A 24,427-nucleotide genomic window follows, 5' to 3' on the forward strand; every position below is an offset into this window, starting at 1 on the left:
ATATTTGTTTTGTTATTCATCCACATGAACTTTGAAATGGCACGTTGTCGAATATGTTTGAAGTTAATTGCAGTTATTTGGAGTTTGGTGGAGACATGCAGAATTCCAGTACTTCCTTGTGGCTCAGTTGGTAGAGCATGGTGTTTGCAACGCCAGGGTTGTGGGTTCGATTCCCACGGGGGGCCAGTACAGAGGAAAAAGAAAATACAAAATTTTTATGAAATGTATGCATTCACTACTGTAAGTCGCTCTGGATAAGAGCGTCTGCTAAATGACTAAAATGTAAGTACAGACATGGCACATAGGGAATTGAATTGCAATATATTTGTTTAGAATGAATGCATACAAAAATCATCAAACAAAAATCCCAATTGCTAAATCCTGCTAAAATAGCGACGCTTAGCGGTTCTAGGAAATGTGCCCGTGCACTTACTGCGCGAGCGAACACGGAAGTGACACGTTTTCTGTTTGTGAGAAAAAGATGGCAGAGAGCAGCCCCATAGCAGTGAAGAGATGCGATTCTGCATGTGTATATGCCGTGAGCATGGAGGCTATCTCAGCTCTGACGGAGTTGGATGATCTGGAGCGGGTCTACCAGCAGCTCTGCACTGAGGAGGTGAGAATTCTTCCAGCGGACAGCTGTAGGGATGCAAAGATGTACCCATAGACTGTGTTAGCATAGCTAGCTAAACCAGAAGCAGTCATCTCTTGGCGTTATATAAACTGGGTGGTTCAAGCCCTGAATGCTGATTGGCCGTATACCACGGGCATGATAAAAAATGCTTGTTTACTGTTCTAATTACGTTGGTAACCAGTTTATAATAGCAATAAGGGACCTCGGGGGTTTGTGGTATATGGCCAATATAACACGGCTAAGGACTGTGTACAGGTACTCTGCGTTCTTAAGAACAGCTCTTAGCCGTGGTATGTTGCTTATATACCACACCTCCTCGGGCCTTATTGCGTAATTACCCATCGCCTTTATCTATTGAGGAGGAATTACCCATTAAAGCTATAATGCCGTGTGTGTGTGTGTGTGAGAGAGAAAAAGAGATGTTCACACGTGTTCATCTACCACAGAAAAAGGTGGAGACTGAGCTGGAGAAGTTGGTTGGACAGCAGGGGAACATTGACACCAAGATGCTCGCTCTTCAAAGGATGGGGTAAGTGTGTGTACTTTAGAGAGGGAGAGAAGTTTCACTGTCTGAGTACATCCCAATAATCTAGAGGTTTCCATTCCTTATCTCCTTTTCTTCATTTGCACTGGTGTGATGGACTCTGGGGAAAGCGATATCTGGTAGACATTCACCACTGTGATTTCAACAATTTCAGATCATTATAGATGAAGGAAAGGAGATTAGTTGTGAAAGCTATTGTAGACTATTGTGATAAATACCATGTCTAATCCAATATCAATTCTCCTGTCACATTGTCCCCCAGGCCCAACCTGCAGCTGATAGGAGGAGATGCCAGTCAGCTGTCTGGCATGATTACCTTCACCTGCAGCCTGGCAGAGAATGTCAGCAGCAAAGTCCGCCAGCTAGACCTGGCAAAGGTACTACCTACAGACATGCTATTTACACCCTCATAGACTCACTCGCAGAAAGCACTTTTCCGTCCACAGTTTTTATACGAGTAAAGTCATACCGTATAAAGAAAATCACGACAGCTGTGATGGAAACAGGAAGTTTTAAAAATGCAAACGGATAATTTGTTCATTCGACATGGTGGATCTTTTTGTTTCTGTAAAAAAAAAATGTGAGAAATGACGGTGGAAATGCCTTTATGTGCAAATATTGACATATTTTTATTTGTATTTATTATGGATCCCCATTAGTTGCTGTGGCCTATGTGCCCTCAGGCCACTTCTCTACTACCACATCTACAACACAAAATCCATGTGCACGTGTGTGCATAGTGCGTATGTTATCATGTGTGTGTATGCATGTGTATGTCTCTTCACAGTCCCCGCTGTTCCATAAGGTGTTTTTATTTGTTTTTTAAATCAAATTTTACTGCTTGCGTCAGTTACTTGATGTGGAATAGAGTTCCATGTAGTCATGGCTCTATGTAGTACTGTGCACCTCCCATAGTCTGTTTTTGACTTCGGGACTGTGAAGAGACCTCTGGTGCCATGTCTTGTGGGGTATGCAAGGGTGTCCGAGCTGTGTGCCAGTAGTTTAAACAGACAGCTCAATGCATTCAACATGTCAATACCTCTCACAAATATAAATAGTGATGAAGTCAATATCTCCTCCACTTTGAGCCAGGAGAGATTGACATGCATATTGTTAATGTTAGCTCTCTGTGTACATCCAAGGGCTAGCCGTGCTACCCTGTTCTGAGCCAATTGCAATTTTCCTAAGTCCCTCTTTGTGCACCTGACTACATGACTGAACAGTAGTCCAGGTGCGACAAAACTAGGTCCTGTAGGACCTGCCTTATTGATAGTACTGTTAAGAAGGCAGAAAAGAGCTTTATTATGGATAGACTTCTCCCCATCTTAGCTACTGTTGTATCAACATGTTTTGACCATGACGGTTTACAATCCAGGGATACTCCAAACAGTTTAGTCACCTCAACTTGCTCAATTTCCATATTATTTATTACAAGATTTAGTTGAGGTTTAGTGAATGATTTGTCCCAAATACAATGCTTTTAGTTTTTGAAATATTTAGCACTAACTTATTCCTTGCCACCCTTTCTGAAACTAACTGCAGCTCTTTAAGTGTTGCAGTCATTTCAGTTGCTGTAGTAGCTGACGTGTATAGTGTTGAGTCATCTGCATACATAGACACACTTGCTTTACTCAAAGCCACTGGCATGTCATTAGTAAAGGTTGAAAAAAGTAAGGGGCCTAGACAGCTGCCCTGATTCCTGATTCTACCTGGATTATGTTGGGGAGGCTTCCATTAAAGAACACCCTCTGTGTTCTGTTAGACCGGTAACTCTTTATCCACAATATAGCAGGGGTTGTAAAGCCATAACGCATACATTTTTCCAGCAGACTATGATCGATAATGTCAAAAGCCGCACTGAAGTATAACAGAACAGCCCCCACAATATTTTTATTATCAATTTCTCTCAGCCAATCATCAGTCATTTGTGTAAGTGCTGTGCTTGTTGAATGTTCTTCCCTATAAGCGTGCTGAACGTCTGTTGTCAATTTGTTTACTGGAAAATAGTATTGTATCTGGTCAAACACCATTTTTTCCCCAAAAGTTTACTGAGGGTTGGTAACAGGCTGATTAGTCAGCTATTTGAGCCAATAAACAGGGCTTTACCATTCTTATGTAGCGGAATGACTTTTACTTCCCTCCGGGCCTGAGGGAACACACTTTCTAGTAAGCCTAAATTGAAGATGTGGCAATATCATCCGCTATTATCCTCAGTAATTTTCACTCGAAGTTGTCAGATCCCGGTGGCTTGTAATTTTTGATTGACAACAATAATTTTTCAACTCTTCCACACTCACTTTATGGATTTCAAGGCTTCTCTTTAATAATTTTTTCAGATATACTTGGATGTGTAGTGTCAGTGTTTGTTGCTGGCATGTCATGCCTTAGTTTGCAAATCTTGCCAATGAGAAAATCGTTAAAGTAGTCGGCAATATCAGTGGGTTTTGAGATGAATGAGCCATCTGATTAAATGAATGATGGAGCTGAGTTAGCCCTTTTGCCCAAAATTTCATTTAAGGTTCTCCAAAACTTTTTACTATCATTCTTTGCAATTTATCTTTGTTTCAGTGTAGTTTCTTCTTTTTATTCAGTTTAGTCACATGATTTCTCAATTTGCAATACATTTGCCAATCGGTTGTGCAGCCAGACTTATTTGCCATTCCTTTTGCCTCATCCCCCTCAACCATACAATTGTTCAATTCCTCATCAATCCATGGAGATTTAATTTTTTACAGTCATTTTCTTAATGGGTGCATGCTTATTAGTAACTGAGATGAGCAATTTCATAAATGTGTCAAGTGCAGCATCTGGTTGCTCCTCATTACACACCACGGACCAATAAATATTATTTACATCAACAACATAGTAATCACGACAAAACTTCTTGTATGACCTCTTACACACTATATTATGCCCAGTCTTTGGAACTTTGGTATTCTTAGATATGGCGTCTATATTGTGATAACTACATCTGATGGATTTGGATACGGCTTTAAAGCTAATTTCTGCAGCATTAGTAAAGATGTGATCAATACATGTTGATGATTTCATTCCTGTGCTGTTTGTATCTACCGTGGTAGGTTGACTGATAACCTGAACCAGGTTGCAGGCACTAGTTACAGTTTAAGCTTTCTCTTGAGTGGGCAGCCTGATGAAATCCAGTCAATATTTAAATCACACAGAAAATAAACCCCTCTGTTGATATCACATACATTATCAAGCATTTCACAAATGTTATCCAGATACTGACTGCACTTGGTCTATAGCAGCTTCCCACCAAAATGAGGTGAGGCAGATGAACCTGTAGTCATATTACTTAAACAGTATTTAACATGAGATCCTCTCGAAGCTTTACAACAATGTGGTTCTGAATATAAATGGCAACACCTCCACCTTTGTCATTTCTGTCTTTTCTGTAAATGACCATGTATTGCTACCACTGTATCATCAAAGGTATTATCTAAGTGAAAATGAATGTCATCTGTTACAAGCAAATTATTGATTTTGTTGGGGTTCGTTTCTTGTTCCTTGTCAATCATTGGGTCATTGGTGAAATTAGCATTCTGACAATATCTTTAATTAAATCATTCAAAAACCTTTATTAATGCAATTGCAGACAGAAGTTGACAACAGGAACATAGCACGCATGTTTCCGAGTAAGTTCTGCAAAATAGAAAAAGGTCCGAGTTGTTTTATTATTCCTACAGTCATATATCTTAGTGATGTCACTGCCTACGTCCTTAAGTTATACTCATGAGACCAAAACCATGCCTACACAGCTATATAAACAAGAGTTTTAGTGTTATCTAAAATAGCAGTAAATGTCCACTCCCCAAGTTGATTTATAGTGGATGTCTGACTAGTCTCTTATCTCTTACACTCCCCTGCAGAGTTCTGTCTCAGTCACACATTTCTCAGACAGTTTCTTTATAAGAGGCAGAGATTTAGAAAAGACTGTGGAACAATATATTAAACCTTTATAATGAATATATATTGTTAATCTGTAGTCTAGGACCCCATAAATGTAAGGGGGAGTGGTCTTATAACCCCTCCCCTTCTATTAATACAACATAAGCATAATCAATTATTATAATACATCAAACATTTGGTACAGCCCCTATCATGACCCCGAGGTGAACCCCTGACATTTCCCCCTTTTGAGACTAATTAGTCTCACAGCTTCAATCATAATATTCTCCTCTGAAATCAAATAGATTAGGCAAATCCCCCGCATCCATTTGATCCCAGGGATGGCCTGCTAAAGGGAGAAACAACTTCTGAGGTTCCTGGAATGCTGATGGGGTGAGTCTGTCTATACTCCCATTCCTCCTGAGTCCTGGGAAGAACCACACGAGTTGAATAAACAATGGGATTAAGAGAAACCAGAAATGTACCAGTCTCACCTTCAGCACGATTTGTTTCAGCTTCCACTAACACCATCACTCCAGCATGTTCAAGAGCAGTTTCAGTCATTCTCTTACAAATATAAACAGTAGCCAAAATCACCAAACCTCCTACAAGTATAGGAGTAAACAATGAAAACAAAGTCAACATAACTTTTCCCATTACATTTACAAATGTAGTATTAAACCAGTCACCAATTTTGTCAAAAACAGATTTTTCAGATTTTGAGAGTTTTACTAGATCAGCAATCTTATCAATTGTTGCAGTCATATTCTCAGAGGAGTCAGGGAGGAGCGTAACACAATTTTCCTTCGCCAAAAGATCATCTAAAACCAACTCATGGCGGCTGATGACTGCTTTCAGATTGGGACATCTAATGAGAGTTGGCTAAATCCTCGGATTGTTAGATTCATATGGGCCTATAAAGAGTAGGTTAAATTGTTAGGACAGCCACACCCCAGGAGGGTATGATTGACATATCAAAATCTCACCCGGGTGTAGGACAAGACCAATAGGCTTCCTGATTATCTGGGATGAGTCGTTTGGCACGCTGCAGTTCCCCAGAGTTGGTTTTACCTGTCTCGTTGAAAAGATCAGTGACTGGGATTCTTAACATGTACATTTTTCTGTTCTCCCCAAATAACAACCCCCCCCCCCCCCCCATCCAGGAGGTAAAGTGAGATACCCCTTGTCACTGCATACCCACATCCATCCAAAAGGTGCTCCCATGCCTTCCTCTATCCTGGAAAGGTTTACACCTGTTACTGTAAGTCTAACACACTTAAATCCCCTTTAGCGTAGTTTCTCCTATCACTATACTCTTCTCTCAGTTGGCCCATATACATGACAAGCTCTAGTATCTCCCATATCTTCCCTCTACCACATTAGGTAAGTTTGTTACCTTCTTGTCGCCACCCCAACATACGTGTCCCATAATCCCCAAATGTTCAACAGTCTTTTTAGCCAAGCACTTTATTATACATAAAGCAACAGCAAAACACAGTAGTCCTACCAGAAGTGGAACAATTATGACAGACAGGAACACCATTACCTTACCCATCACATTTCCAAGTACACCATTAAACCAGTGTCCAGTGTGGTGGTTCATTTCTGTATTATCAAATTAGGAGAGACAAACTTCACACCCAAGTCAGAGTTATACTTAAACTACTTCTTTAATAATAAGAGCTTTGCAATAGCAATGACTTTCAACGATTCACCATTTTCTAATGATCCGTTGAGTGACAACACAATGGCTACTGAGATCTTTTATAGCAAAGATCCACCACCCTAATCGACATAACAATCCACAGATATTAGGAACAGCTCACAAAGTGAGACTTTATAAATGAGAAAGGAGTATCCCGTAGCCAGATAGCATTCGCTATAAATTATCGTTCAGTTTGGTCCCTAAGACGAGGTTCTAATCTCGTTCCTGGTACTTCATAGCACAAAAACACCAACTCATCCAATGGCATAAATAAATTGTCAACTCTAGATACTCCCATCTCAAGTAAAACCCCTTCTTGACCCCACTCCTGGACAAGCTCACTGAGGGGAGTGAGCCTCTAGGTCATACACTATCCCAGGATAAGTGCAACATCAGAGAGGACATACAATGGTTCCAGCAACACTGCCATACACCTCCCCCCAATGCCAAAGGAGGTAGTGACTTGCGCACAGACATTGTGGAGACAAGTAATTGGTTCCCCATTAATCACGCCTTCCCTTCACATGGTTTAAGAAAAGGTAAAGACACATTCACATATGAAGACAATGTTCCATCTTGTCCTCTTCCCTTTCTGATATTCTGCATAGCACCAGAGACATGTAAAAGACAAGCCTGACCTCTCCCCTCTCTGGGCCCCAGGTGACTGAGCCCCAGCTGAGGGAAGAAGTGCAACTGCCAACACCAGAGTCCAAAGGGATACATTCTAATAACAAGTATATCACATATGCATATTATGCAGATAAGACATCTTAATTATCTATGTTACCCAACTAATTCTGATTCATCCACCACACCAGTTTGGTCAAAGATGTGTTGTCAGCTTTTCACAGAGTACCTCCTAATTTAGCCATGTCATTAATAACAGCTGTCATGTTGTCAGAGGAGTCAGGAAGCAACATGACACAGTAAACCTCATCGTCTATTCCAAGGGACGTGTAGGCCCCTCTGTCTTTAGCCAATATGTGCCATTTTGTCTCTGGTCACTACTGCCTTCAAATTCTGCACATTTAGTGACAACTGAGTGAAACCCTGTACTATGAAATTAGTAAGGGCCTGCATGGAGTATGTCAAATTGTTAATCCCCTTACCCTTAACTACAACTCCTGCACCTGGAAAGATTACTAGGGCTGCCATCTCTACCTGAGAAAGCACATGTCCATAAGCTTCATTATTTTGAGCCACTGCTCTTTTAGCTCTGCCATTCGATCTGAAACTAATTTGCAAATAACTGTTCAGCAACTCAGAAGCAAGTAATGTTGCTACTGTCCGTTCAGTTTTCCCCAGATAACACCCTTTCCATCCCATGGGGAGGAACATGTAGCCATTTCCCCCACAGATCCAGAGATGATCCAGAGGTGTCTCCATGCCTTTGCCTATGTTTGACACATTTACCCTAGTTATCAATTGTTGCCCATCCAGTACACCAAAACTACTAGTATCTGTTTTTAGGCCTGTGTAAGACAGGCAATTAGTCGTGTTTCCTACATCCACATTCCATGAGTTGCAGATACAAACAGGGGGAGTTATTGTGGGTTTTAATCCTGTGAACACAACATCTCCTTCATCATTTAGGGGCTTTACACTACCAGTCAGATACACTCCCCATTGTACTTTTGGAGGTCCTATGCATTTACTCAGCTGGGAATTGTTACCTGGTTGTACCTTCTTCCACCTTGGCCATTTAGTCTCAATTGGCCCACCCTCCTTAAATTCTTTAGCTGCATCTGAACTATTACCTTTTGTCTTATTGGATAATCCACCTTCCCATGCTGCTTCCTTCCCCCTAGTGACCAACATCAGAGTTGTATAATTGCTGTTACTTTGTCGAACCCTGGTATTGTTCCTTTGCATAAAATGGAGTAATCCACATCCAAAATCATTCTTTCCAATTGGTTCCCCACAGTAAGGCTGTGGAGGTGGGTTTCTGGAAAATCATTACCCGTGTGCCAGATGTGTTCCCCTTCCCCTGTAATCCTATGTCTGTCACTGCTTCCACCCATTTATTATTCTCCACATCCCTGTCCACAAAGGGAACGAGTAGGATTTGGAAAGCAATAATTACCCTGCATGTGTGTTTCCATGGTTGCGATTTTCTTGTTTCACAACCATAGTGTGTGTGTATGATGGTGTCCTCGACATCTGATGACTCTTCAGGTTCTATGGCTGAACCCTCTGTTGGTTCTTCTGGCCTTTGGTCTCGGCCCTCTGCTTCTGTCCTTTGGCTCACACCTTCTTCCTCCTTCAGATGTTCTCGGGGCCCTGCTCTCCCTCCCGGGTCTTCACCTGGGATTGGTTCTGCTGCTTTCCTAGTTTGAGAGTGGGGAAGACTTACAACAGAAGTTAGTTCCTTCATGTACTCAAGAAACAACTTGAGCAGATGTCTAGGGTCTTCCAGTCTGTTCCTTTTTGTGGAGTGAGTTGGGGTGGCGAGGGAAAACTCCCTCCAGGAACTGTGCCTTGTTTTTTTTCTTCATCCAATTCTATTGTTCTCATGTCGCTTGTTGCTGCTGTTGTGTCATCCACCTCCTTCAGAGTTTCCTTGAGGATAATTGTGGTTGCTTCTCCATTTTCTTCTGTCAGTGGTATGAGAGGGTAGATCTGTGTATATTCTCCCAGGGGTCCTCTGGGTTTATTCTCATACGGCAGCGGGGCGGTGGGGAGTACTCCGGTTCTGCCTCTGTCCTAATACTTTTATATTTTCTCCTGCCATCTCTGTCCATACATGCCATTTCTTAAAAGTGAATGTAAATTCCACAGCAGGAAACTTATTTTGCATATATTCAACAGGCGTGACAGGCTTCATTGCTCCTATCTCCTCATTCTGGTTTGACTGTGCCATGGTGCTCTGGCTTTTTATTTAGATAGTCTGCGTGTAATGTGTTTTCCAATTTCTATAGGGTTATCCTAAAGTGGGTGTAATATGTATCAATATGCCTATAGAGAGGAATTGATATCTATTTTCAGTGTGTGTGTTAACCTGTTTAGGATAGGGGGCAGTATTTTCACGGCCGGATAAAAAACGTACCCGATTTAATCTGGTTATTACTCCTGCCCAGAAACTAGAATATGCAAATAATTGTTTGATTTGGATAGAAAACACCATAAAGTTTCTACAACTGTTTGAATGGTGTCTGTGAGTATAACAGAACTCATATGGCAGGCCAAAACCTGAGAAGATTGCATACAGGAAGTGCCCTCTCTGACCATTTCTTGGCCTTCTATAGCCTCTTTATGGAAAATAGAGGATCTCTGCTGTAACGTGACATTTTCTAAGGCTCCCATAGGCTCTCAGAAGGCACCAGAACGGGGAATGATGACTCTGCAGTCCCTGGCTGAAAAACAGTAGCGCATTTGGATAGTGGTCGATCTGAGAACAATGAAACGGGTGCGCACGTGCACGTGAAGAGTCCATTTTACATTTTCAGTCTTTGAACGAAAACAACATTACATTACATTTACATTACATTTAAGTCATTTAGCAGACGCTCTTATCCAGAGCGACTTACAAAATGGTGCATTCACCTTATGATATCCAGTGGACAACGTCGCCCGGTCGGAATATTATCGCTATTTTACGAGAAAAATCGCATAAAAATTGATTTTAAACAGCGTTTGACATGCTTCGAAGTACGGTAATGGAATATTTTGAATTTTTTTTGTCACGATACGCGCCGGCGCATCACCCTTCGGATAGTGTCTTGAACGCAAGAACAAACGCAGCTATTTGGATATAACTATGGATTATTTGGAACCAAACCAACATTTGTTGTTGAAGTAGAAGTCCTGGGAGTGCATTCTGACGAAGAACAGCAAAGGTAATCCAATTTTTCTTATAGTAAATCTGAGTTTGGTGAGTGCCAAACTTGGTGGGTGTCAAAATACCTAGCCATGATGGCCGGGCTATCTACTCAGAATATTGCAAAATGTGCTTTCACCGAAAAGTTATTTTAAAATTGGACATAGCGATTGCATAAAGGAGTTCTGTATCTATAATTCTTAAAATAATTATGTTTTTTGTGAACGTTTATCGTGAGTAATTTAGTAAATTCACCGGAAGTTTCGGTGGGTATGCTAGTTCTGAACATCACATGCTAATGTAAAAAGCTGGTTTTTGATATAAATGTGAACTTGATTGAACAAAACATGCATGTATTGTATAACATAATGTCCTAGGAGTGTCATCTGATGAAGATCATCAAAGGTTAGTGCTGCATTTAGCTGTGGTTTTGGTTTTTGTGACATTATATGCTAGCTTGAAAAATGGGTGTCTGATTATTTCTGGCTCGGTACTCTCCTGACATAATCTAATGTTTTGCTTTCGTTGTAAAGCCTTTTTGAAATCGGACAATGTGGTTAGATAAAGGAGAGTCTTGTCTTTAAAATGGTGTAAAATAGTCATATGTTTGAAAAATGGAAGTTTTGGGATTTTTGAGGAGTTTGTAATTCGCGCCACGTCCTATCATTGGATATTGGAGCGGTGTTTTGCTAGCGGAACATCTAGATGTAAGAGGTTAATTAAACAACAGTGGGTGATACTGAAATCCTAATTCTACTCTCACTTACTCCAGGCTATAGTAAATGGTTCTACTAAACTCAAATATATTTCACACATGGGCCTCAGAGACAACCGCATGCTAGACTTCAATTCCTAATATTATATCTTAAGGGTGTAGAGTAACAGTAAGACGTTATACACCAGTGCCACCTGGTGGGGAGAGAATCACAAAGTAACTTTCTATGAAAATCTTTACAGGACTTCCCTTTAATACTTTTACTGGTATACTAAGGGTTGTACATTTCCAATACTGTCCTATGGTAGGAAAGTGTCACTAACAAATACGTTCAACCTTTTATTCAAATAACTTCTCTCCTACTCCTCACTTTTTATTCCACCATTGGGCCATTACCCAATAAACCCCGCCATAATCCACAGACAAAAAAACAATGAAACATACAACGCACTATTCATAACAACTCAATTCATTCACTTGGTAAATTTCACACAAAATGACCACTATTCATAACCAACTCAACTCATTCACTGGGTAAATTTCACACAAAATTACCACTATTCATAACCAACTCATTCACTGGTTACCTCTTCAAAATAAAAAATAACTAGTATTCAGTAATGGTCGCCCGCATTACAACCCGAAATAAAAATTGATAATTTAACTCTCAATCAAATAATACCGGCCACGCTCGTAGGATAGGGTAGCCTCAGACAGCCTCGTCAAGCCACCTCTCCAAAATACAATAACTAGTAAGGGGTAATTGTCGCTGAATTACCTCTAACAAATAAAATAAAAATCATCAATCATTCATTTCATTCATCCTATATTGACATCATGCATTTCACCAAGAGCCCGTTATGTAATTTCTCCAATCTAAAATCCGACTGTCATATTCAAAGTGTATGTCTATATTTTAGAGTGAGTGAGGTGCCACTTACTTGTTAGAGGTAAACCACACCAGTGAATGCCAATTAATTACACACTTAGATTAAACAGGTGTCTGCTTACCTTGTTTAATTTGGAGCTCTGGCACCATGGTGTGTAATCTCCTCCAACCGGATTGGACACTCACTCCTGGCTAGCTCACCAAATGTTGGGGTTCATTCCTTGTTCCTTGTCAATCATTGGCTCATTGGTGAAATTAGCATTCTGACAATATCTTTAATTAAATCATTCAAAAACCTTTATTAATGCAATTGCAGACAGAAGTTGACAACAGGAACATAGCACGCATGTTTCCGAGTAAGTTCTGCAAAATAGAAAAGGGTCAGAGTTGTTTTATTATTCCTACAGTCATATATCTTAGTGATGTTACTGCCTACGTCATTACCTTCTACTCATGAGACCAAAACCATGCCTACACAGCTATATAAACAATCATTTTTGTGTTATCTAAAATAGCAGTAAATGTCCACTCCCCAAGTTGATTTTAGAGGTCGACCGATTATGATTTTTCAACGCCGATACTGATTATTGGAGGACCCCAAAAAAAGCCGATACCGATTAATCGGCCGATTTATTTGTAATAATGACAATTACAACAATACTGAATGAACACTTATTTTAACGTAATATAATACATCAATAAAATCTATTTAGCCTCAAATAAATAATGAAACATGTTCAATTTGGTTTAAATAATGCAAAAACAAAGTGTTGGAGAAGAAAGTAGAAGTGCATTATGTGCCCTATAAGAAAGCTAACGTTTAAGTTCCTTGCTCAGAACATGAGAACATATGAAAGCTGGTGGTTCCTTTTAACATGAGTCTTCAATATTCCCAGGTAAGAAGTTTTAGGTTGTAGTTATTATAGTACTATTTCTCTCTATACGATTTGTATTTCATATACCTTTGACTATTGGATGTTCTTATAGGCACTTTAGTATTGCCAGTGTAACAGTATAGCTTCCGTCCCTCTCCTCGCTCCTACCTGGGCTCAAACCAGGAACACATCGACAACAGCCACCCTCGAAGCATCGTTACCCATGCAGAGCAAGGGGAACAACCACTCCCAAGTCTCAGAGCGAGTGACGTTTGAAACGCTATTAGCGCGCACCCGGCTAACTAGCTAGCCATTTCACATCGGTTACACCAGCCTAATCTTGGGAGTTGACAGGCTTGAAGTCATAAACAGTGCAATGCATTGCAAAGGGCTGCTGGCAAAATGCACAGAAGTGCTGTTTGAATGAATGCTTACGAGCCTGCTGGTGCCTACCATCGCTCAGTCAGACTACTCTATCAAATCATAGACTTAATTATAACATAATAACACACAGAAACACGAGCCTTAGGTCATTAATGTGGTCGAATCCGGAAACTATCACGTTTATTCTTTCAGTGAAATACGGAACCGTTTCGTATTTTATCTAACGGGTGGCATCCATAAGTCTAAATATTCCTGTTACATTGCACAACCTTCAATGTTATGTCATAATTACGTAAAATTCTGGCAAATTAGTTCGCAACGAGCCAGGCGGCCCAAACTGTTGCATATACCCTGACTCTGCGTGCAATGAACGGAAGAGAAGTGAGACAATTTCACCTGGTTAATATTGCCTGCTAACCTGGATTTCTTTTAGCTAAATATGCAGGTTTAAAAATATATACTTCTGTGTATTGATTTTAAGAAGGGCATTGATGTTTATGGTTAGGTACAGTCGTGCAACGATTGTGCTTTTTTCGCAAATGCGCTTTTGTTAAATCATCCCCCGTTTGGCGAAGTTGGCTGTCTTTGTTAGGAAGAAATAGTATTCACACAGTTTGCAACGAGCCAGGCGGCCCAAACTGCTGCATATACCCTGACTTTGTTGCAGAGGTGACACATTTTCCCTAGTTAAAAGAAATTCATGTTAGCAGGCAATATTAACTAAATATGCAGGTCTAAAAATATATACTTGTGTATTGATTTTAAGAAAGACATTGATGTTTATGGTTAGGTACAAGTTGGAACAACGACAGTCCTCTTTCGCGAATGCGCACCGCATCAATTATATGCAACGCAGGACAGGCTAGATAAACTAGTAATATCATCAACCATGTGTAGTTAACTAGTGATTATGATTGATTGCTTGTTTTTTATAAGATAAGTTTAATGCTAGCTAGCAACTTACCTTGGCTTCTTACTGTATTTGCGTAACAGGCAGGCTCCTCGTGGAGTGCAATGTAAAGCAGGTGGTTAGAGCGTTGGACTAGTTAACCGTAAGGTTGCAAGATTGAATCCCCAAGCTGACAAGGTAAAAATCTGTCGTTCTGCCCCTGAACAAGGCAGTTAACCCACCGTTCCTAGGCCGTCATTAACTGACTTGCCTAGTTAAAAAATATTTATAAAATAAATAAATAATCGGTGGCCAAAAATACCGATTTGTTATGAAAACTTGAAATCGGCCCTAATTAATCGGCCATTCCGATTAATCGGTCAACCTCTAGTTGATTTATAGTGGAATGTCTGACTAGTCTCTTATCTCTTATACTCCCCTGCAGAGTTCTGTCTCAGTCATTCATTTCTCAGACAGTTTCTTTATAAGAGGCAGAGATTTAGAAAAGACTGTGGAACAATATTAAACCTTTTTATAATGAATATATATTGTTTCATCTGTAGTCTAGGACCCCATAAATGTAAGCGGGAGGGGTCTTATTAATACAACATAAACATTGTTTTCATTGCTTTACTGGTAAGCTTAGCAGATGTATACATGCTCATGTTATTTATGTTAGTGCAGGGTGAGCTTCACACAGTGGACTTCCTACTAGGGCACACCGGCTCAGTAGGTAACAGTAGAACTCTGGTTCATAGGCACATGATTACTGCATACAATAGTTGTGGGATCAGCAGAAGCAGTAAGAGGGAAATACATTTGGTTACCTACATTGTGTCTTCCAACGTCCCTGGGATAATGTTAGTTTGCTGAAGAATTTTGACAACTCATTGACACAATGGTAGGGATTAACTGAGCTGGGCTTTGAGTCATTGATAAGTCATTGTCTTTGTAATGCTTTGGGTCATTGTAATGCTGTGAAAGGATCCAGGAACCCAAACTATTTGGCTGGGTCTCATCCTCCTTATAAAAAGGGCTTTGTTTCCAGAAGGTATACAAATTGTCAATAAATGTTACACTCACAGAGCTGCAGTAGTCTCGTAGCCAGATATGGAGGGCTAAAAGTCTGCTGAACCGTTCAATGCCACGATTTAGGGAGGGCAGAGGGCCAGATATTATGGGGTGTTTGTTGGTAGTGGTGACCATCATATCGGGGTAAACTTGGAGTCACACAATGATATATGGTGTGTGGAAATAAATTATGATGAACTTCACAGGGTGATAAAAGTACTGATGAGCTTGATACTCCTTTCCAATAAATATTGAGGGTCTTATTCTGGTGACATGATGATCGATGCTTAGCTGCTATTTGACAAATAAAAATATTCTCGCTCTTATCCAAAATAATCTCATGTAGACTAGCCTAGATGTATCTGCAAACTGTTGGCCAAGACCAGAGTAGGCACATTTGCTATTTAACGCAACAGTTTTTGTGACAAAACTAGTTGGAAATGCGATGGAATTACACATTGAACTTTCAATTTTTTTATTCAGTACATTACAACTTAAGCGAATATGTACATTTTGTGTGCACTACATCATCACGTACTGATTTTTATCTGCAATAAGTCCGTTTCCCACTGGTGGGAAAATGCATATATCTTCTTAATGCAGATTTTTGAACATTCGCATCAAAACCAAGCTAATCACACACTTACTGTATGTGTGTAGACATAGTTGAGAGAGGTATTAGGATATAAAAATTATGTTCCTATCAGCTCCAATGAGTGATGTAATGACGCGCTGTTTGTATGTGTTCACAGACCCGGCTTTATAAGGTTATCCAGCGGGCTGATGACATCCTGGACCTGAAGTTCTGCACAGACGGCGTTCAGACGGCGCTACACAATGAGGACTACGAACAGGCTGCCGCCCACATCCACCGCTACCTTTCTCTCGACCAATCAGTCATTGAGCTAAGTCGCCAGGGAGAAGAGAGTAAGGGTGCCCCTATGTTCTACCACAACTCACAACTAGGGTTGTAAAATTCCGGGAACTTTCAATAATTTCCCTGGTTTTCCAGGAAACCTGTTTGGACTGAGCTGGAATCTCCAAATAGGATTTCTGGAAATCCAGGGAATTTATTGAACGTTCCTATAATCACTCTTCCTGATAGCGCAGGGGTGGGTAATCATTTTGTATCGAGGGCCGCATTGGGATTTCTAAATTCAACCGAGGGCTGCAGTTTTTTTGGGATCGATTTTTGTTTTGTCAAAATTAATGATTATTAGTTATTTAAAAATAGGAAGGTACATTATCATTTCTACATACTTTCTAACGGATTTTAGACGTTAATATTTTGTAGAGATGCACCGATGTGGGATTTTTTATTTGATGACCTTTTTAACCATTCTAGCACAGATTCAAGTTTCTATGTTCATAAGGGTAATAAGAAAATATGTCAAATTACTTTAATACGGGAAAGGTGAAAAACATTATTGAATTTGGATCACAGTTACTGAAATGCATTGGAAAGTTCAGGAAATCAGGGAAGCTCATCAGGTAATGTGCAGAAAGTAAGATCTGCATTGCGTTTCAGTTTTTGTCACAGTCCCTTCTAACGTGTTCTGTGCGGTCTTTCATACTATTTTCTGCTCAGGCAGTGCTGTGGACGCTAGCCTGGCCATGCTTCAAGAGGCAGAGCAGCGATTGAAAGTCCTGGTTGCGGAGAGACTGGATGAGGCTGTTACCAGGGGTGATCTGGCGCAGGTGGAAAGATTCTTTAAAATCTTCCCTCTGCTTGGCCTCCACGAGCAAGGCCTGGCTCGCTTTGGCCAGTACCTCTGCAGCCAAGTGAGTGGGGTTGTCCATGCAATAGTGTGTGTGTGAGCGTTAATGCTTGTGCATTTGTTTATCTTCACGGTTGTCTTTTTCTCTCTCTCAGCTGGCCTCTAAAGCAGATGAGAACCTGCTCTTGGCTGTGGGAGGAGAGCTGGGAGAGAGGAGAGCTGCTCTGGTCTTTGCTGACACCCTGACTTTGCTGCTGGAGGGTGAGAGACTGACCATAATGATGATGTATCTCTTTAGACATGTCTGTAAACGTGTTGGTTTGTGTGTATGTATAGGAAAATAGAATTGGTGGAAAATATTTAATGTGTGTTTCAGGCATAGCTCGTGTTGTGGAGACCCACCAGCCCATCGTTGAGACGTACTACGGTCCAGGCTACCTGTATACTCTCATCACTCACCTGCAGCAGGAGTGTGACCGACAGGCCCAGAAAGTAGTTGACAAGTTCATCCAACAGAGAGACTACCACAACAAGGTCTGTGTGTCAATTGCATTCAATTAATTAGATCTTTAAATTACAGACTATATTAAGAAAGCGTTATTAAATTGAATGTCTCTGCCTGCAGTTTCAGATCGTCCAGAGCAGCATGATGAAGAGTGTGCCCACTGAGAAGATTGAACCCAGGTCAGTGTGACAGTTCAGCCTACTTTATTTCAACAGCATTACTCAATGTCATCTTTTGGTGTGGAGGGCAATGCATGTGTACTATGCGTATTTATGATGCGTTTCACCTGTGTTTCACCTGTGTGTGTAGGGAGCTGGATCCTGTATTACTGGAAGTCACTCTGATGAATGCCAGGTCGGAGCTTTACTTAAGATTCCTGCGCCGTCGCATGATGGCCGACTTCGAGGTTGGAGATGCTACGGCAACACCTGGCATCGTCCAAGGTAAGACACCCAACACACACACTTATAAAACCCTGTACACATGTTGTTGACTGTGTTAGTAAGTTTGGTTGTCTTTGTTTCTTGCTACAGAGCACAAGCATAATGTGGAGAAACTGCTGAAACACTGCATGCTGGGCCAGCTCATGCAGGAGCTGATTGGCTACTACATTCCAATGGAGGAGTACTACATGAGGGAGACTGTCAGCAAGGTTAGTCACCACTTCTAAATATACAGCAGGGGTTTCATTTTATCCCTGAATCAGCCCCTCATTAGAAGGAAAATAATGAAAACCAGCAATGCTGTCGTCATCCTCAAACCCGGATCTGAATACCCTTGATACACAGTATACATATACAGTGAGGGGAAAAAAGTATTTGATCCCCTGCTGATTTTGTACGTTTGCCCACTGACAAAGAAATTATCAGTCTATAATTTTAATGGCAAGTATTTGAACAGTGAGAGACAGAATAACAACAAAAAAATCCAGAAAAACGCATGTAAAAAATGTTATAAAATGATTTGCATTTTAATGAGGGAAATAAGTAATTGACCCCTCTGCAAAACATGACTTAGTACTTGGTGGCAAAACCCTTGTTGGCAATCACAAAGGTCAGACGTTTCTTGTAGTTGGCCACCAGGTTTGCACACATCTCAGGAGGGATTTTGTCCCACTCCTCTTTGCAGATCTTCTCCAAGTCATTAAGGTTTCGAGGCTGACGTTTGGCAACTCGAACCTTCAGCTCCCTCCACAGATTTTCTATGGGATTAAGGTCTGGAGACTGGCTAGGCCACTCCAGGACCTTAATGTGCTTCTTCTTGAGCCACTCCTTTGTTGCCTTGGCCGTGTGTTTTGGGTCATTGTCATGCTGGAATACCCATCCACGACCCATTTTCAATGCCCTGGCTGAGGGAAGGAGGTTCTCACCCAAGATTTGATGGTACATGGCCCCGTCCATCGTCCTTTTGATGCGGTGAAGTTGTCCTATCCCCTTAGCAGAAAAACATCCCCAAAGCATAATGTTTCTACCTCCATGTTTGACGGTGGGGATGGTGTTCTTGGGGTCATAGGCAGCATTCCTCCTCCTCCAAACACGGCGAGTTGAGTTGATGCCGAAGAGCTCCATTTTGGTCTCATCTGACCACACCACTTTCACCCAGTGTTCCTCTGAATCATTCAGATGTTCATTGGCAAACTTCAGACGGGCATGTATATGTGCTTTCTTGAGCAGGGGGACCTTGCGGGCGCTGCAGGATTTCAGTCCTTCACGGCGTAGTGTGTTGCTTCTGTGGACAGGTATCTTTTATACAGGTAACAAGCTGAGATTAGGAGCACTCCCTTTAAGAGTGTGCTCCTAATCTCAGCTCGTTACCTGTATAAAAAACACCTGGGAGCCAGAAATCTTTCTGATTGAGAGGGGGTCAAATACTTATTTCCCTCATTAAAATGCAAATCAATTTATAACATTTTTGACATGCGTTTTTCTGGATTTTTTTGTTATTCTGTCTCTTACTGTTCAAATAAAATTATAGACTGATCATTTCTTTGTCAGTGGGCAAACGTACAAAATCAGCAAGGGATCAAATACTTTTTTCCCTCACTGTATAACCACATAATAGTAATAATGATTATATTAATTCCCTTTGCCCCTCTCTTCTTAGGCTGTAGCTATGGATACATATGAGAAGGGTCAGCTGACATCCAGCATGGTGGATGACTGTTTCTACATTGTGAAGAAGTGCATCAGCAGAGCTCTGTCCAGCTCCAGCATTGACTGCCTGTGTGCCATGATCAATCACTCAACCTCAGTGCTAGAGTCTGACTTCCGGTAGACAGTAGTTAGACACACACTCAATCAATCATTTGAACACTCATTTGAATCTCCTTCCAGCTCTCACACCCTCCTTTTTCTCTCTGTCTTCCACCAACCCATGCTTCTCTCCCCACCTTTCTGTCTCGCTCTCTCAGGGAGGTGTTGTATAATAAGCTGAGGCAGGGCTTCCCTGCGACCACGCTGCAGGACATCCAGCGTGGGGTGAGCAGTGCAGTGAGTCTGATGCAGAGCAGCTTGCAGCAGGGCAAGTTCAACAACCTGGGCATTGACAGCGCAGAGGTCGCCAAGGCTGCCTTCCTGGTGAGGGACTTGTGAACACACACAAACACTTACCGCCAAACTGAACATTGAATGCACAGAATCGTTGGCATCGTTCCTGGTAAGAAACACACAGTCTAAAACACAAACGGGTCACAGAGAGCACACTAAGGCAGCATTCCTGATGATAAACACATAACAGACAACAGACACACATTCACTCACACCCGTCTTTCTTTCTATCCCAGGTGACTCTGAATAACGTGGAGGTGTGTAGTGAGAACATCACCACTCTGAAGAGGAACTTGGAGGTGAGTTAGCTTACTGCTTATATCATCTCTTTAGTTTTCTAAAGAGTAACATTTCAATAAGACACACTATGTGTAGTATACCACAGATAATGACGTTTTCCTCCTCTCTTTTTCTCAGAGTGATTGCTCCAAGTTGTTCACTCAGGGGGCGGGATCAGGAGAGCAAGCTAAGATTGACAGCTGTCTGTCAGACCTCGTCAACACGTCCAGCAAGTTCAAGGATCTCTTGCAGGTTGAAGGACGCAGAAATATACTCAGATCAGAGTCACACATGATCTGTCTCTGTGCAGTTGTGTTAAGGGGGTCTTTGACCTCATTGTGCAAGAAATACTAGTAACAGTAGTAGTACTAGCAGCAACATTTATTTGTAAGTCACAGTGATAAACTGAATTGTGTACCAATTTACATGGATAGGCAATATACAACTACAAAACGTCACCAGTGTGTCTAATCTGTATGGACTAGAACTAACTCAGTTGTGACCCTCAGGAGGGCCTGACGGAGCTGAACACCACAGCCATCAAGCCTCAGGTCAAACCGTGGATCAGCAGCTTCCTGTCCATCTCACACAACATAGAGGAGGTACGAACACACACACTAGGCCACACCCTTTCCCCCCAGTGTGTGACTGTACTGTTTTTTTTTTTGTGCAGGAGGAGTTTAATGAGTACGAGGCCAACGACCCCTGGGTCCAGCAGCTCATCGTCAACCTCGAGCAGCTCATGGCAGAGTTCAAGGTAACCTTACTTTTGCTTAGCCTCAGGAATACATCTCCCACATTAGCATTTTACAAACTCTTTCTCTTCTCCCCCTCTCTATAATCTCTCTCTCTCTCTTGTTCTCTCAGGCGGGGCTCTCTTCAGTTATCTACGACACACTGACCAGCCTCATGACCAGTTTGGTCTCCATGGAGATGGAGAAGACTGTCCTGAAGTGCACCTTCAGCAGGGTGAGATATCCCAGGCCTGGCCACAGGGTGGCATCACACCTACCGCATGCACATCTGTGACGTAATGATAAGAGGCCCTCTTTTAATGTTTTATTTATGATTCCAGAAGGATGGTAGATTAAGCTTCTTTCCCCTTGGCATCTGCCTCTTTAGGCGGTGTGTGTGCTGTAATTTAGTGCAAGGATACTAAAGCATTTTATTGCAGGCCGCGTATCCCCTCTTTCTTTTTTTGGGATGTTCTCCGTTTGATCCTTTGATCCTTTTTGATGTGGTCTATGTTTAAATATTTAATTGCTGGTCTGGATACCTTTTTTCTGTTTCATGCTCATGATTTTAACCCCTTATTGCACCTGTCTCTTAGCTGGGAGGGCTTCAGTTTGATAAGGAGCTGCGTTCTCTGGTGGCCTACCTCACTACTGTCACCACCTGGACTATTAGGGACAAGTTTGCTCGGCTCACTCAGATGGCCACCATCCTCAACCTGGAGCGGGTAATCTGCAGTATACACACACATTTCTCAACCCACACACAATCACATAGATGGGGTCACATACAGTGCATTCAGAAAGTATTCAGACCCCTTTACTTTTTCCACATTTTGTTACGTTATAGCCTTATTCTAAAATTGATTAAATAATTTTTTTCCCTTATTAATCTACACATGATACCCCATAATGACGAAGTGAAAACAGGTTTTTAGAAATGTTTACACATTTATTAAGAATAAAAAACAGACCCTTTGCTATGAGATTTGAAATTGAGCTCAGGTGCATCCTGTTTCCATTGATCATACTTGAGATGTTTCTACAACTTGATTGGAGTCCACCTGTGGTAAATTCAATTGATTGGATATGATTTGGAAAGGCACACACCTGTCTATATAAGATCCCACAGTTGACAGTGCATGTCAGAGCAAAAACCAAGCCATGAGGTTAAAGGAATTATCCGTAGAGCTCCGAGACAGGATTGTGTCAAGGCACAGATCTGGGGAAGGGTACCAAACCATTTCTGCAGCATTGAAGGTCCCCAAAAACACAGTGGCCTCCATCATTCTTAATTGGAAGAAGTTTGGAACCACCAAGACTCTTCCTAGAGCTGACCTTCCGGCCGAACTGTGCAATCGGTGGATAAGGGCCTTGGTCATGGAGGTGACCAAGAACCTGATGGTCACTGTGACAGAGCTCCTCTGTGGAGATGGGAGAACCTTCCAGAAGGAAAACCATCTCTGCAGGACTTCACCAATCAGGCCTTTATGGTAGAGTGTCCAGACGGAAGCCATTCAACAGTAAAAGGCACATGACAGCCTGCTTAGAGTTTGCCAAAAGGCACCTAAAGGACTCCCAGGCCATGAGAAACAAGATTCTCTGGTCTGATGAAACCAAGATTGAAATCTTTGGCCTGCATGCCAAGTGTCACGTCTGGAGGAAACCTTGCACCATCCCTACGGTGAAGCATGGTGGTGGCGGCATCATGCTGTGGGAATGTCCAGAGAAAGTCCAGAGCCCGGACTTAAGCTCAATCGAACATCTCTGGAGAGACCTGAAAATTGCTGTGCAGCGACACTCAGTATCCAACCTGATACAGCTTGAGGTTCTGCAGAGAAGAATGGGAGAAACTCCTCAAATACAGGTGTGCCAAGCTTGTAGTGTCATACCTAATAAGACTCGAGGCTGTAACCCTGCCAAAGGTGCTTCAAAAAGTACTACGGGTCTGAATACTTATGTAAATGTTATTTGTATTATTTTACTTTTGTAAATGTTTCTGTTTTTTATTTTTTATAAATGTGCAAAAAAACTAAACCTGTTTTTGCTTTGTCATTATGGGGTATTGTGGGTAGTTTGATAAGGGGAAGAAAAAAAACATTTAATCAATTTTAGAATAAGGCTGTATCGTAACAAAAGGTGGAAAAAGTCAAGGGGTCTGAATACTTTTCGAATGCACTGTATCTATTTACCACTGACCCTCTCACTTTGTAGACTTTCATGTCTCTGTATACACAGGCCTGTTCTCAGAACTGTGTGTATGTTTTTGTGTTTCTAGGTAACAGAGATCCTGGATTACTGGGGCCCGAACTCTGGTCCTCTAACTTGGCGTCTCACCCCAGCGGAGGTCCGGCAGGTTCTGGCACTCCGCATCGATTTCCGCAGTGAGGACATCAAGAGGCTCCGCCTCTAACCCTGCGACCCAGAAAATGTGCTGGTGCACATGTTACATGGGACTAGACTCATGCTGATTGGTCTTTGAGGAAAAAGAGGAGTGTGCAGGTGGATCCCCTGAGAGGAAGTCCCTGCTGCTCCTAACCTCTGCTGGCCTCATAGGAGGTGGAGGAAGAGGTTGCCCCTAACTACAGATACAGTGATGGATATTTGTTTAACCCCCAAATGGTTACAGTTAGGTTTGAGGTAGGGTGATCTGATCCTAGATCTGTAGTTAATGCTACTTCATACAGCCAATCAGAGCCAGGAGTAACAGCAGTAATGGAACTATGGGATTGTGGAACAGTGGGATTATGGATTTGAGCCTTTTGGCTTGGATTAATAAATATTATGTAACATATTAAAGTGTTCTCTCGAAGATGTCTTTTTTTGTCATTAATTTATATTGAAAGCCCTTTAACGGAATCCATCATATTGAAACGGGCACGCAGGGACAGACGAGCTCTATACTCTCTGGTGGAGAGTGGTGTGCCTATGTTTTCTGACACTGAAATGACCCAGTAATGAACATAGAATCCATCAAACTAACAGAACCAGGTCAGATGGCTGATCTAGACTCATCATTCAATATATAAATAACACATTTTAACTGATGACAAAGTCTAATCTAGAAGATAGACCACGATCTTAGAAAATGGAGTTCTGTTGATAGCTGCTACTTTCCAATATTTCCTGACATGATGTTCCATACATATGTAGATGGCAAAGTCTTAGGGCTAGATTCAATCCGATCTGCCATTTTGGCCATGCACTTTTAAAGGC

The 24,427-nt window shown here is 41.6% G+C and overlaps 1 protein-coding gene across 2 annotated transcripts; it reads left to right on the top strand.

Annotated features, from left to right (window-relative positions):
• Window positions 1-278: 278 nt before the first annotated feature.
• Window positions 279-24,023, top strand: LOC106587423 (conserved oligomeric Golgi complex subunit 4). Of its 2 annotated transcripts, XM_045708896.1 has the most exons (20): window positions 279-616; window positions 1,081-1,163; window positions 1,441-1,555; window positions 6,251-6,348; window positions 16,185-16,359; window positions 17,021-17,214; window positions 17,306-17,411; window positions 17,527-17,684; window positions 17,776-17,834; window positions 17,965-18,098; window positions 18,189-18,307; window positions 19,759-19,925; window positions 20,066-20,231; window positions 20,438-20,500; window positions 20,619-20,732; window positions 20,990-21,082; window positions 21,154-21,237; window positions 21,348-21,449; window positions 21,811-21,939; window positions 23,490-24,023. In XM_045708896.1, the coding sequence occupies exons 4-20, from the start codon at window positions 6,310-6,312 to the stop codon at window positions 23,622-23,624; spliced, it is 2,037 nt and encodes a 678-aa protein (XP_045564852.1). In that variant the 5' UTR covers window positions 279-616; window positions 1,081-1,163; window positions 1,441-1,555; window positions 6,251-6,309; the 3' UTR covers window positions 23,625-24,023. The 2 variants fall into 2 exon arrangements, with proteins under 2 accessions (XP_045564852.1, XP_014031275.1); XM_014175800.2 differs by lacking the exon at window positions 6,251-6,348 and having other exon boundaries at window positions 287-616.
• Window positions 24,024-24,427: the final 404 nt, after the last annotated feature.

This window comes from Salmo salar, chromosome ssa26 (assembly GCF_905237065.1).
Source record: "Salmo salar chromosome ssa26, Ssal_v3.1, whole genome shotgun sequence".
Taxonomy (NCBI): Eukaryota; Metazoa; Chordata; class Actinopteri; order Salmoniformes; family Salmonidae; genus Salmo; species Salmo salar.